The sequence below is a fragment of the Artibeus jamaicensis genome, unplaced genomic scaffold (genome assembly GCF_021234435.1).
Source record: "Artibeus jamaicensis isolate MK-2021 breed Jamaican fruit bat unplaced genomic scaffold, CSHL_Jam_final scaffold_916, whole genome shotgun sequence".
Taxonomy (NCBI): Eukaryota; Metazoa; Chordata; class Mammalia; order Chiroptera; family Phyllostomidae; genus Artibeus; species Artibeus jamaicensis.
Window position 1 is genome coordinate 43319694 of NW_026522059.1, and position 15376 is coordinate 43335069.

The 15376-nt window shown below is 44.4% G+C and overlaps 1 protein-coding gene across 1 annotated transcript; it reads right to left on the minus strand.

Moving 5' to 3' along the window:
• Positions 1-369: 369 nt before the first annotated feature.
• LOC119065432 (cytochrome c oxidase subunit 6B1-like) lies at positions 370-10677 on the minus strand. The gene is made up of 2 exons (XM_037167478.2): positions 10532-10677; positions 370-3913 (listed from the first exon to the last, which is right to left on the minus strand). Exon 2 carries the CDS (start codon positions 3859-3861, stop codon positions 3643-3645), a length of 219 nt encoding a protein of 72 aa, XP_037023373.2. The 5' UTR covers positions 3862-3913; positions 10532-10677; the 3' UTR covers positions 370-3642.
• Between the last annotated feature and the right edge of the window lie 4699 nt (positions 10678-15376).

Genomic DNA, 15376 nt, shown 5'->3' on the forward strand with positions numbered 1-15376 from the left:
TGGAGAGGCTGTAAAGGGTTGGTTTGGGGGCTCGGGTGTTGGGGCCTGGGCGTGAGGGACATCACGCAAGTCTTTCTATCATTACATATGTTTAAAATGTTCTGTAATAAACAGGAAATAAGAAAGAAAGAAAGAAAGAAAGAAAGAAAGAAAGAAAGAAAGAAAGAAAGAAAGAAAGAAAGAAAGAAAGAAAGAAAGAAAAAGAAAAGAAAAGAAAGAAGTTCGCCCCCTGGAAGTCAAATACTTGCTTGTGAAAGTAAATATCCCAGGGCAGTCTCATTCAAGGTGAAATCAAGACGAGAGGAACAACTAGAGTAAATTTTACAGCTAGAGTAAAAATAACACACTGTACTGGCAAAAAGCATCGCTTTGGAATTCCATAAATATGGCTTGCTAATTTTTATTAGCTCTGTCACCTTGAGCACATAAATTACCTTTGTAAGCCCACAAGCCATGGTTTCCTCCTCTGTAAAGTGGGGATGGTAATTGCACCAGCCTCACAGAGTGAATACATTGGGGAAATCATCCATACAAAGCACCTTATATTCCGCATGACACAAAATAAGTGCTCACTAAACATTCGTGATTTACATGGTTGTTCTATTACTGACTAGACTCTTCATAAAAGACAAGCGAAGAACCATATTATGCAGTATGACAGGAGCAAGAGAAAATTTTGAGCAAAGGGCAATGACAGTGCTGTCGTGTTATGATCAAGGAGTGATTTGGAGCTCACTGACGACATCAACGCCTTGGTGTCAGCAACGATGTGGTGTGTACACCACAACAACAAGGAATTAGCCAAGAGCTGTGGTGAAGCAGTGGTGCTGTGTAGTCCTCAGGTGGTGATGAAAGAAAGGAAAGGGCTAGAACAGCAAAGACAAGGGTGTTCTTTCCCAAAGTCAGGGAGCTCTTGCCAGTGGCAGGGAGAGAGGAAGGAGCGTGCTGGGAGGGGCAGTGAGGGATGCTGGGCCAGGAGCAGAGCACCCTCAGCTGAGGGAGGCAGAGGGAAGGCTGGCCCTGTGGCGGGGAAGCTGGTTTACAGTGAAGAATAAAAACAGGACAAAGCCCTGGGAAGAACCAGGGTTTCTGAGGACACTAGAAGGGACTGTGAAGGAGAAAAAAAATAATGGAAGGTAAAAAGATAGGACTGGGAAGGAAGACGCACAGAGGAACACGGGAATGAGAGTAAAAGAGAGAATAGGTAAGTAAAGGGCTTGACATCTGGCCTGCTGGCTGAGGTGACACAGCTGGTAATACACCAGAGCAGGTTTATGGAGGGCAGATGGGGGTCTCAAGCAGGCAGCGTCTGCACTCTGCCCCTTGCAGAGACTGTTGTGTGGCCTTTGACTATTACCTCCCCTTGGATGGTTGGAGAAGGGTGTCGATTGACACCCGGTGCTAGCCTGTGTCCACAGTGGCCCGTGGTGGAACAGAGACCTCCAGCTACCTGGGGTGGAACTGCAGGTGCCCGATGAAAGGCGGTGGGAACACTCCTCAGAGAGCTGAGGGAAAAACAGGGCAGCGCAAATCCAGCCAGTGAGATTCAGGACCCAGCCTGGACTGGCTGAGAGGTGAACTCCTCCCTTTGTTACTGTTGAGTCTCTGCTCACACCCTCCGCCTCCACTCCCCTCCCCTCATCTCAAGGGCCTCATCCTAAGGACAAGGTGATAGCACTGGGGTTTTCTTTTCTTTTTCTTTCCATTTTTTACCTGATCACATAGGGAAAAAAGCTGGAAATTTAGTGACTTGCTTGATGTAAAACCCCTGGGTCTAAATGTCATGCTCTGTCGACAAATCAGATGAAGAGATGGGAAGAACGCATTTGAAATCTAGGTTCATCAAGATTTTGATGAATCTAGGTTCATCAAAATAGTCCTCCCTCATTTTGCTTTTCATAGTTTCAGTTACCTGTGATCAACCACAGTCTGAAAAAATAAATGGAAAATTCCAGAAGTAAACAGTTCGTAGCTTTTCAGTTGCAAGTCATTCTGAGGAGCATAATGAAATCTTGCACAGTCCCAGTCCTTCCCGTCTAGACAGGAATCATCTCTTTGTGCAGCGTCTTTACACGGTGGATGCTCCCCACCCGGGAGTCGCTTGGTAGCCATCTGGGTGGTGAGATCAACTACGAGGCATCACAGTGCTTGTCGTCAAGTCACCTTGTTTTACTTACTAATGGCCCCCAAGTGCAAGAGTGGCGATCCTGGCAGCTCAGACGTGCCAAAGAGAAGCCATAAGTGCTTTCTTCGAGTGAAAAGGTGAAAGTTCTCAACTTAATTTAAAAAAAAGGAAAAAAGTATGTTGATATTGCTAAGATCTACAGTAAGAATGGATCTTCTGTGAAATTGTGAAGAAGAAAAAATAAATTCATGCTAGTTTTGCTGGCTCACCTCAAACTGCAAAACTGGGGGCCGCAGTGCATGATAAGTGCTTAGTTAAGTTGGAAAAGGTATTACGTTTGTGGGTGGAAGGCAAACAAAAACGCGTCCTGCTGACTGTGCGTGCTGCACCAGAAAGCCCTGAGCCTGGAGGGCGGGCGACAGAGAGCGGTTCACCGCAGGCAAGGGGTGGTGCACCGGCTCAGGAACAGGTGTGGACTAAAATGTATTAAAATTGCTGGAGAGTGTTGTTATAATTATTATTATATTATTTTAGCTGTTATTAATCTCTTACTGTGCCTAATTTATAAATTAAACTTCATCATAGGTATGGATGTTTAAGAAAAAACATTTTATAGAGGGTTCAGTGCCATGTGAGATTTCAGGCATCCACTAAGGGGCCTTGGTTCATATCCCCACATGGACAAGGGCAGACACTGTATTTATATATCATTTAAAACTCAGATATGGCCTACCCTTCTTTTTGTCTCCTCAAATTCATTTCTTCTCTTCTTCCTTCCCAGTAGAATGTTTAGCTGGGCACGTGGCTCCTAAAATAAATACTGTATGTCAGCCTCCCTTGCAGCTAAGTATGATTGAGTTGGCTCAACAGTATGTAAGCCAAAGTGTTGCACATGGGCTGCTGAGGAACTTCCAGAAAGACAGTAGGTAGGTGCCCATCACCCTTTCTTCATTTCTTCCTTTCATGCTGCTGCTTGGAGTTCAAGTCTCTCCTCCTTCTCAGACCACAAAGGCAGTGGCACAACCTGGGAGAGGGGAAGTGAAGCTGAAGAAAACTGATCTCTGCAGATTTGGAGTGAGACACCTATCAGCCCAGTCCTGTTTGTACTCGAACTTGTACAGAATAAGGATAAATGCTCTATTTGCTTAGTGCTAATGTTACTTGAACATTTTCTGTTATGTGCAGCCAAACATAATTCTCATTGATATACAAGTACTAAAATTAACTAGTCATTGGTTTAAAAACAAGATTAAGTAAAAGGGACTTATAAGAATATAACAAAATCACAGAAGTAAATCTGTAAGCCAAATTCTCATCTATTAGATCAAACCTGTAACAATTTTTTACACTTTTCTAACAATTTTTTTTAATTAATTAAGCCATGATTCAAGATCTTAGAGTCAGACATATCCAGGTCCCCCTTCACCTCCCTGGAAGAAGGATGGAAGACAGAGGACAGGTGGGGTGTGGCCAGTTCAGATATTCCCAGAAAATGTGCCTTCTGCCTGGTGGTCATCTCAGGTGGACACCCAGGATATGGGGCAAAGGGACTTGTATACACGCTGGTACCATTCGCACATGGAGACATCACCCCCTTTAGCGGTCATTGCCTTCTCACAAGGGTGGAAATCCAGGTAGTTCTGCCAGCAGTTCCTGCCCTGGTTCTGATTGGGGAAGTGACTGTCCAAAGGGGCAATCTTGTGGTTTTTCATTTTGGTCTTGATGTCTTCTGTCATGTTGCTGACTCCTAAAGATGCCCGCAAGTCACTCCCAGTTCAATGTCCAAACCTATAACAATGTTTGAAAAAGTATATTCAGTGACTTATTAAGCCAATTTTATTGTTGCAGTCCCTGTATTAGATTCTGAGGATACCATAATGAATAAGCCATCATCCCTGCCCTCCTGAGTCTCACATCTGGGGAAACTGCAGTACAGTTATGATAGTAGGAATAAGCAGAGGGGGCTATGGGGGTGCACAGTCTCCTCCTGCAGCCTGGGGCAATGTGAGCAAATACTTTCTCAGAGCTGAGGTCCTACCTGAGACCTGAAAAACCAATAGCAGTTTGGCAGACAAAGCAGGAAGAAGCAGAGGCTGGGCAGTGAGACCTGCTGGTGCAGAAACTTGGAGCAGAGGGAGCATAGACTTCTGGGGGTGGGTGCAGGGAGGACAATCAAAGATGAGGGTTGTTCCTGCAGAACTGTGCTGGAACATGATGCAACAGTGCTCTATTACATGGCAATATAGAGGCCTAAAGTGATAAGGAATGAGGCTTAAAGAGAGTCCCTTTCTAAAGAGTGTAAGAGGAAGTCACCAACAGACTTGTAGAAAAGGGCTGCTGGGCTTCCCTTTGGGCTCAGTTGGGGTTGCAGACGATTAGCCAATGTGTAGTGCCACCAGTTCACACAACTGCGTGACACCCTGAGGGACGGAGTGGGTGCTGGGGAAGGGGCTGAGAGAATGGGGTTTCCCTGAGACTGAGGAGCAGGTGTAATAATAGTGAAGTCGTGGGGGAGGATGGAGGCTGTGGGTACAGGCTACACGTGGACATACTTCATAGAACTGGGCAGTTCCAGGCAATGTCCGTACTGAACTTGGAGGGGAGGGGAGACCTGGGGTTGCAATGACATCTCCAGAGCATGGGCAAAGGGGCAGGAACAGAGTTTTGCTTGACAAGAGCTGGGGGAATGCAAATAGTAGCCCAGGTCCAAAAGTGTGTATGTCAAGGCAAAATGAGGAGTATTCCTTAGAGAAGACTATGTAGGGGACTCTATGCACCGTGTATCATGCAGAAAGAGACTGAGGATTGTTCAAAACTCAAACAACTGCACAGAAAAGTCAAGGGCAAGGCATGAGGTCTTCAGCCAGGGTTCCCACTGTGGGCTTCCAGGTTGGCTTGTTTGTTCAAAATATTTTTGTGGTAAAATATACATAATATAAAATGTATCATTTTAAGTATTTTAAAGTGTACAGTTCATAATGGAAAAAATACAATAAAAATAGAACAGAAAAAAGTATAAAGTGTATATACAATTCAGTGACCTTAAATATTCACAGTGCTGTGCAGCTATCAACACCATTCATCTCCAGAATTTCTCATCACCCCAAACTAAAGTTCAGTACCCATTAAAAATAACCCCCTGCTCCCTCTCCCTCAGCCCTCGGCCCTGGTAACATCCATTCTACTTTCTGCCTCTGTGAATTTGACTACACTAGGTAACTCATATAAGTGGAATCACACAACATTTCATCTATTGCATCTGGCTTATGTCACTTAGCAAAATGTCTCCCAGCTTCATCCATGTTGTGGTAAATGTCACAAGTTCCTGTTTTTTAAGGCTGAATTATGTTCCACTGTATGTATACACCACCTTTTGTTTGTCCACTCATCCATGGGCCTTTGTGTTATTTCCACCTTTTGGGAACTGCCCTGTTTTTTAACACATGTGGTAGAGAATTACAGTGAAAGGAAATGGGAGAAAAGTGAGCAGGGAAAGGGAGAAACCCAGAGCAGTTCAGGGATGTAATCCGTTCTCCCCTTTACAAATGTGGAAATCTAAGCCTCTAGATAGTTCGAATGACTCCAAGTCACAAAGAACTCAAGTTTTCTGAATTCACACTGCTTTTCCTTCCAGTGCCACGTTTACCATCCTAGTAAACCAACCTAAACAGACCATGTTTAGCAACCTAGTCTGAATTCACCTGGATTCCATGACAGGAAGGGAGGGTGGGTGAGGCCAGACAGACAGATCCCGGAGGTCTGAGAGCGGAGGCTGGAATCCGTGGCACGATGCCCCGCCAGCCCCGAAATGAAGCAGGAGAGACCCTTCCCACACCCCAGTGGGGTCTCGCCTCACTGGCTCATTGATCCTTTGCCTCCTTTTCTGTTCACCTCCTCCTCTCTCAGGTATCCATCTTGTTCCCCTTCTCAGTCTCGACAGGATAAGAACAATCTCTGCTGAGCAGGGAAAGATTATTTAGGTGTTTGTTAGCTTCAAGTGCCATCTACACCTCTCCCTGGGACATTTCTATTTTAGGGAGCAACTTTAGAAAATTAGTAAAAACTTTAGGATTCCAAAGAATGGATCTGTAATGGTAGAACAGCAGAGGGTGAGGGTGACCTACGCGGGCAGGTGTTACCATCCCTGCTTACTGGTGGGTTTGTGAAAAGGCGGTGGAGAGAAGCGGCTGGGCATTGCCTACCCAGCTCTCCTTCCCTCGCAATAAATGTCTCACTCACAAATGCATTTGGGCTCTGTTTTGTGTTTCTTCCTCAGAACTCATTTTTTTCTTTCTATTTCTCTCAATTCCTTGAGAGAAAATGCATTTGTATTTATTTCACCATCCAGAATAGCTTTCTGCACATAGTAAGTTCTCAAACCTGTGAGGATGATTAACCCCTGACCAAATATTTCAAACTTAAGTGAAGGAGTCAAGGATAATAGAGGTGCTTTTCTGTCGCTACTTTATCCTTTGAATTTATCATGGACCAATAGTAACAAATAATATTGGCATTGAAGAATACCTTCCTCCTTTAACCTTTGATAGTAGGCATTGAGCAAGATGTATTTCATTAAACATCTGCATTGTCCTTATCCATTTTTATTGGTTTCTCTCTCATCTCACATGCACTCAAATATCGCCTTGCTCTTGAATAATGTGCAGAGCACAGCAAGCTCTCGAGTATACCAGAATCTTCTGTACTTACGACATAATTATTTTTACAGAGTGCCCTAGTGCCCTCTGATACCCACTACGACCCATAAACAAGTGCAAGTTTACATGAACCCCCCTCCTTAGAGAATCAGGTTTTATGGAAAAGTAATTTATTTCCCTCATATACAAGCATACGATTTCCATGAAAACCGAATGTCTCCAAGTCCAAAGCAGAACACTTAGAGCAACCCCATAACTGTCTGTCCGCTGTTTGAGGGTTGGTGGAATGCATGATCCTCATCTGATCCCTTCACCAGCACCAAGACGCAGTCAAGATGGCAAATCAACTGGCAAGTTTATACATGTGGAAACTAAGTCTCAGCTATAACTTGCAAAAGGGATGAAACCAGCAGACTTTGACTTCAGTCTTTTCACTCCAACTCCTACCCTCTTTCCACTACATCTAGTGCTAGTCGTCACTATCTGCATATCTCTACCAGACCAGCAGTTTATTTTTGATGCCCAGTTGACTTGAAATCACAGCTAAAATCAACAAGTGTATCAAATGACAACCTTAGATCGCATCTTAACCATACTTTTTTCAAGTGGTCACCTATTCATATGCTGAAATAAGCCTGAAATATATTTCATTGTGGATATACTCTTAAAATTAGCTATTTTAAAAAACATTTCACATCGAGGCTATGTAGCTCGTTTGGTCAGAGTGTTGTCCCTGTACACTGAGGCTGCGGGTTCAATGCCCGGGGAAGGAATGGACAAGAACCAGCCGAGGGCTGCGTAAGTAAGTGAAACAACCAATCACTCTGTGTCTTACTTTCTCTCTCAAATCAATTTTTCAAAAATGTTTCAGTAGAAACATTTTTTAATTTAATATAAAGTGTTGTTCAAGTACAGTTTTCTGCCTTTTACCCCCATCCCAACCCAACCCCCTCACTAGAAACATTTTTTAAAAAGTCCTTTACTACTTCATACAGTTTGGAAATAAAGATTTTAAAAGCTTTTAAAGATTTCAAAAACAGTTTGCTAAAATGTAGGTGTACTTATGAGATTTTTACCAAACCCAGTGTCTAAAATGTTTCCAAAACTCAAAATGATCCAATCCTACAGATACAAGAGAAGCCATTTCTCCAGCATTTATTTTCCTGTATAACTTGTTTATAATAATCATTTGGTGTGTCCTGTAAACGGGTATGTCCACATTGTGAGAATACTTCTCTCTTGAAAGAGTAACTTAAGATAATGCATACTTTCTGCTTTAAATACTTTAAATATATTACTTACTTTTAATCAGATATAATCCCATTTATTTTTGCTTATTTTACTAAAGAAACAAACTTTCCCCTCCCTTCTCTTAAAAATGTTTTATTTCTTACTAAATTCTACTCTCTTCTACCAAAATGTGACAAAGTCAACACACTGGTTACACAGTAATGAGAAAACCAACAAGGATCTCCTTCAGAGTTTGGCCAAAGGGAAACAATTTGTAGTAGTTAAGATTTATTCCCCTATCCTACCCTCTAAATATTACATCTCTCAACAAAGAATTCTTGTTTAACTTTATTGAAAAGTGTGCAGCAGGGTGGTGTTAAGAAATGGTATAGATCTAAATGTACACATGTGAGTGTTGCTAGCTGGGAGTGAACAGAAAGAAAACGAGCATTTCAATTTGTCACAATGGCATCTCACATTAAAAAAGGAAAAATATTAAGAGTATTAGAATGTTTTTAAAAGCCAGTATCAGAGCAATGTCTTCACACTGCTCAGTGCTGTCCCAAACGTTAATAATAAATGAGGAACAAGAACTCTGAGCTGCACTCCATTCCTCGACCATTACTGGAGCTCAGTTTTAAAGTTTCCGAGTGTGAGTTTTACATGAACATATTTCTGCCCATTTGCATTGAACAGCCAGGCACTGTTCCAGAATTTCACTTCATAAACCACACACACCACTTCTGCTAAAAGATATTTTTAGTAATTGTGACAAAAACATCATAGGTTTGAGTACAAATAATTATATCGTGTTTTCTTAAAAATATGTTATTTTTATAGAGAAACGTGTAAGTAACTAAGAGAGGAGGAATTCAACCCTGAAAAATACAGCCACATAGATGAACCTAATATTAGTAGATACCTAAGGCTACTCGTTATTGTTGCTTTCCTGTGCCCACCACTGAATATTCTAAAAGGGGTGTTGGGCTTCTGGCCAGTATTGCCAGGACCATCCTGGGAACTGAGGACAATGGCGAACAGGATGAAGCCCCTGCTGCGGAGGCGTGGGGATGTAACTGACACTGAAGGAGGATGCCAGGCCACCGCAGCACAAGGCTATGGGTGCACAGTAGAGGTAGGAGGCAACGGCGCCCCCAATCCTCACCTTGGGCCAATAGGGAGGGAAGGGAAGACAGCCCCTCCGAAGAAAGACGGAGGAGGTAGGGGAGTGTTGCAGAAGCTAGAGGAGATTGGGCACGTCTAGAGAAGCGAAAGCATTTCAGGTAAAGTGGAACTAGTGGAGGGGTGGGAGGAGTGGCCGGCATCCAGCTGGGGACAAGACATAAACGAAAATAAGAATAGGGGGACCTTATAAACCAAATGTAAGGAGATAGAATTTTATCTTGAGGAAAACGGAGACCCCCTAAGATTTAAATGGGAGCGACACGATCGGATTTATTTTGAAATAATCTGGTCAAAATGTCGAAAGCGGGGAGGAGCAAAGCCTGACAACGAGAGATTACTGAACAGGTAACTGGGGTAATCCAGGTGGAAGACGCTGGCGGCCTGCACTGGAGAAGTCTGAGCGTGGCAGGGACGACAACCAGGCGACAAGATGTAGGGAAGCAAAACGGATCCTGCGCTTAATGACTGGAGGATGGAATGAGGGGCTGGAGACTGAGTTGAGTAATGCAGTTGCTAAAACGGGAAACACGGGAAGTTTGGAGGGAAAGCGTGGAGTGCCGTTTGATACAAATCAATACTGAGATTTCTGTGGCACTCAAATTAAATATACCCGGACCTCAGGGCAGGCTGGTCTGCAAGCAGGATCACGCCCTACGAGGGGCTGAGACGATCCAGGAAGACACAGAGAAGGTGGTCTGGACAGCTCCCCTGGGGACTTACACTGGAGGAAGGAGCAATGCTTATATGCCACTTTTCTTCAAATACACACTGAATCACACGACGTGCTTCCAGATAGTTGGGCGAGTGCAATGCTCTAATTTTGCAGGTGGGGAAAATGAGACCTCGGGGTAAAGGGCTTGTTCATGATCACCTGGTGGTGACTCTTGACCTCCAGTTCTTCATCCAAGTACACCCCCTACTCCGCCTTACTCACTCACTCCATGTAGCCGATTGCTGACATATATTCTCAGATATTTGGTGGTATAGGTCACAGAAAATGATTTTTTAAATGTTTTGTGTTCCTTTTTGCCAACCCCAGAGAAAGACTTTGTGATCAAGTTTCAATTTTAATATATATCGCCAGAAATTAAATATATGTATCCACTGTCCTAAAAACAAAAAAACTCTGGCAGGAATATTTTAGAATATATCTATTCCAGTAAGTACACAAGTTCTTCAAGTTCTCTGTGCTGCATAAACAAATCTTGACAGATTCTGGCTTTAGGCTTGTGAACTCGGCACGTCCATCTCCGGTTTTCCAATCTAGAGGACTTGCCTACGGTGCCCCCTGCGCCGTCCCTCCGGCTCCCCGCCTACCCCCCGCCGGCCCCACCACCTGCTCCCGGCGCCTCGTCCTCCTCCCGCCGGGTCGCCTGCGCGAGTTCTCACGCGCGACACGCGCCCCTCCTCGCCGCTCCAGCCGCTCTCACTCCGCGGAGCTTCGGCGTCGGCGCCCGCGCGCTCAAAGCCAAGCTCCGCGGCCCCTGGGGCACTCCCGCTTTTCCCCGCCCGCCTCCCGGCCCCGCGCCCCCCACGAAGTTCTCCCTCCCACACCGCCCCCTGCGAGGACTTTGGAGGCGGTCCTGGGCCGGCGGGCGCTGATTGGCTGCCTCCTCGTCGCTCCGCCCCTGTGCACGCGCTCGCAGTGGTACGGGATCCGCGGGCGCGCGCCGCGCGGCCCCGCGGACTGAGCGTCCGTGACCCGCGTGCGAACCCCCGTGTCCCGGCCCGGGTGTTTGCAAGGTGGGGGCGAGCGGCAGCGACAGGGCGCAGAGGGCTGGAGGCTTAGGTGGCGCCGGAAGTCCCCTCCGGCCCCGGTAGCCACCGCCATCCGGACGTCCCACGGGGACTGGGAGCTGCCAGAGGGGCTGGGGCCGTCGCGGTCGCCAGCCCGGTAGCCCGGATGTCACTACCCTCCGCGGCGGGACCGCCGACGCTCTTATAGGCCCCGGGAGGAGGCTTGTCTTAAAGGGACAGCGCCTCGTTCAAGCCGGAGGGGGCGGTGCGTCCTGCCCTTGTACGCGACCCCTGCCTCAAGGGGACGCCGTGGCGCCCGCCGCCGCGACCCCCTCCTCCGGGTGGGGCGCAATTGGAGCGCGGCGCGCCGGGCCTGGGGATGGCCGCAGATGGCTGCCTCGAGGCCAGGTTTTTCTCTGGCCGCGCCGTGGCCAGTGGCGCCGCACGGGGCCGGCAGGCGCCGGCCTGTGATTGGCCGAGGCCACCGTGAATGCAGGACATTGTCTGGGCGCTGCAGTCTGTCCTTGCCCGCCGCCCTCGCTCAGATCAAAATGGGTGCGGAGCAAGGTCCCTGGACGGCCCTGGTTCCCACTCTCCTGGGAGTCCCCCGGTAGTGGGGAAATATAACTTAAAAGATTACGGATTTTAAGAATGGTATAAACGTGCTGTTTCAAAACGCAAAATCATTATAAACAAGGAAATAAAATAATTGTGTTTGACATAAAGGTTTCGTTCCTTTAAGATTGAAAGTATTAAAGTAATTGGAAAAGGTCAACTGTTAGAAAATGACTTAAGTTTTGTCTTCAAGATTTCTTTAATTAGGGTCTATGATAATTCACCTGAATATCCCCTTAAGAATTTTTAAATATATATATATTTCACATATATATGGAATCACCTTGTTCTGGACAGTACAGCCTACTTGGGTTTCAGTTTCCACGTGTGTAAAAAGACGCTGGACTGGTAGCTTTCCAAGTTTGCTTCCTTTGTTAAAATAACTCTAATTCTAGACTTAAAATCCTGGTATAGCCTATGTATTAGATCATATCTCTAGACCTTGGAATAGATGAATCCTTTTAAAGAGCCCTTGAGGACATCATAGTTCTCCTCAGACTGCCTTGGAAAATATGCGGGAGTTATTTAAGCAGAGTTGTAATCTTTTAACGTGTAATTTTGGAGTAAAGGGAAATGGGAGCCGTAGAGAAATGTATGGAGATCAATCAGTTATTCGTCAATGTGAAGAGCAAGGCTTTTCATCTTAAAAAGTTTTCCAGGTAATGAAATATTATAATAAAGAATAATAACCATCTATCCTATTTTGCCCCTAGTATCAAAGAAGTAGAAAAATGGCAAGAGAAATAAAAGATACACAGAAATACACATGAAATAAAAGATACACAAATAGAAAATGTTTGAAGACTTTTGAAAAAAAATTAAGTTGGTATTTGCTTTTTAAAAATACTGAATGGGAAAAATTATTGTAGGACTAAGAGCACACTTGTGTTGATATAGATAATATTTTACAGCTTCAGTTACATGCCCTTTTCAACATTAAAAAAAAATCAGTGATTTCATTTAACTGAGCAATCAACAAGAATTAGAGACTTGGAAATGACAAATAAATGAAGGAAGGAAAGCATCCAGAAAAAAAAAATAAGTTTAATGGACATGATTCATTGTAGGAGACATGACCTCATTCCTTATTAGAGGGATTTCCACTAAACCAGGTTTAATGTTAAATAAATTTATTTTACAGACTTTCCTCACAATTATACTAATTTGATTTGTTTTTTCTCTTGGTATTATAAAGTAAAGAGATGCAAGAGAAATTTTTAAATATTGTTGCAGCTTCCTCAGATGACAATTGTTCCCAGGCTCCTCACCCTCATCCGTCATAATAAAGGATTAAAAAAGCAGAAATCACAAGCATAAAGATTAGCTCTCTCCAGAAGTGAAATGTGGGTAGTTGTGTGGATGTCTGTGAGTGAAGCAAATTAAGTTTTGCTTATTTAAAAATTTAGCATTTAAATTGTTGATTTGTGTAATTAAATTGATTTTACTTAAAAGTGATTGAATAAATGATTAAAACTTAAAGATTAAGCTGAAATTAAGATGTTTGCAATAAACACAAGCAGCAGGTAATATGGTATAGGCTATAAGGTATGAAATGTCTTGCCAAATAAGTTGGAGGCTTCCAGCAAGTCTTTTCCTTAGGATTTTTGTTTTGATAGATGATATATAGAGTGATAATATTTATGGAACACTTGGTATATGCCAGACACCAGTGTAAGTATCTTCTTTAATCCTCACAAAAATCCTGGGGAGCAAGTAAAATTATTATTCCCATCTTAGAAGCATGGAAACTGAAGCTCTAAAGGCTAAGTAGCTTGCCCAAGGTCAGACAGTTGGTGGGTATAGAGCTGGAAATGGGGCCCAGAATCCTGTCTGACTCTGCTCAAAGACGGTTCTCAATCACTCACTAGACAGACTTAATTATGTGGTTATGATTATTAATCTGTGTTTGATCAGATCTTTTCAACAGTTACACATTTGAATATTTTTGCATTAGCCTTTTCACTCATTTATATTTCAGGTGACCATGTGGATACAAGATTGCCATGCGCATTTATTTTGCTGCAGAGTCAAGCATCTCTATTGATTTTTTAAAAGAAAAACGCCTCTCAAATTTGCATCTTATGTCTTCTTTTAAACAGATACATGGACAGAAGCTAAAAGCTAAATTCTCTCACCCTCTGCTTTTCTCTCTTTCCCTTTTTTTCTTTTCTTTTTTCAGATGTGTTTCTTCATAGGACCTATGAATACCTATTGGCCATGTTCACTACATCTAGTTAGTGTCGGGCCCAGAAGAGGAGCTAGTGCACTCACTCAGCTATTGGCTGTATGATTACAAACGGCCTAGTCTTTCAGAAGGTAGAAAGGAAGAGGGGCTGAGAATGCAAAACAGGAATTTGGGGGATTCAATAGCATAAAACTGAGGCAAAGGGCTGTGCCTTGAAAGACTTTTTGTTGTTGTTGTTGCGGCCCCTCCCATTTACCCTGGTCTCTTCCTTTTCGCATTGGTGTCACAGTGGCCCTGAGAGTGCCATCTGTAGCTCTGCCAAAGATGGGGGAAAGAAGGCAGTCGGTCTCAAACTAGTCCCTGCCGTTGCTTGTTCACAGTGCCTGTACCAGGAGGGTTAAGAATTAGAAATAAAATTATTCTGAAGGGGATCATATGTGACTCGTTAATCCATGTGATTTCGGATGCTCATTGTCACTGAAAATTGAGTTGGCTAAGTCTGTTTAACTTTTGTGATTAAGGATCAGCTTTAGGATTTGACGTTCTGGAGGCCTGGAGGATAAAAGGATTGTGCTCAGCCTTCCTCCTGCTCCCACCCACACAGGCAGCTGACACTTAGTGCTTTGTCCCTGGCCAACCAGCAGTTCACCATCTCCCTCCCGACACTGGCAGGGAAGCCACACAGCTGTAAGGGGGACAGGACAACATCTGGCAAGCCCAACCCACCGAGTCCCACTGCCATCAGTGACAGGCAAGGCTGCAATCAGTCTCTTAACACCCAAGGTGCCCAGAGGGGCAGGCCCAACCACAGAGAACCACCTGGCTTCTTATTAGCTAGTGTTGCCTTTATATTTTATTTTTACACAGTTCCATAGTTAAGCTCTTACCACCTAAATTTCTCAAATGCAAATATTAAAGCGTCTTGTAAGTGCATAAATATACTTTCAATCTCATCACAAGCACCTACTCATTCATCTTTGTACCAGGAATTCTTAGCACTCAACAGGGTGCCGTCCTCTCTTTCTGGGCTCTGGCACACAACCGGATTCTGGTAATGCCGTGTTCTCTCTTCAGCCCCTCAGCCTCGCGGTGCTGATGGCTCCCACCGTTGCTAGGAGGCCTTGCCTCATTGATTCTTGTCACTCTGCCCACTTTTTTTTTTAATTCTCACCCAAAGACATTTTTTTCAGTGCTTTTTGAGATAGGGGAAGGGAGAGAGAGGCAGAGAAAGAAACATTGATTGGTTGCCTTCTCATGCATTCCCTGACCGGGGATTGAACCCACAACCTGGGCCTGTGGGACATGCTCCAACCAGCTAAACCACACGGGCCGTGACACTGCCCACACTTCTTTTTAATAAAGATTTTATTCTTTTTTTTAACAGAGATGGAAAAAGGAGGGAGAAAGGGAAGAAGAGAAACATCACTTAGTTGCCTCTCACACGTGCCGCAACCTGGGCTGGGGCCCACAACCCAGGTATATGCACTGACTGGGAATTGAACAGGAATAGACCTGCAACCTTTTGCTTTGTGGGCAACACCCAACCAACTGAACCACACCAGTTAGGACTGCCCAACTTTTTGAAAGTCTTTTCAAAAAGTTCCAGTGAATGTGCCTTGCCTTTCCTCCTCCGATCGTGCCCGC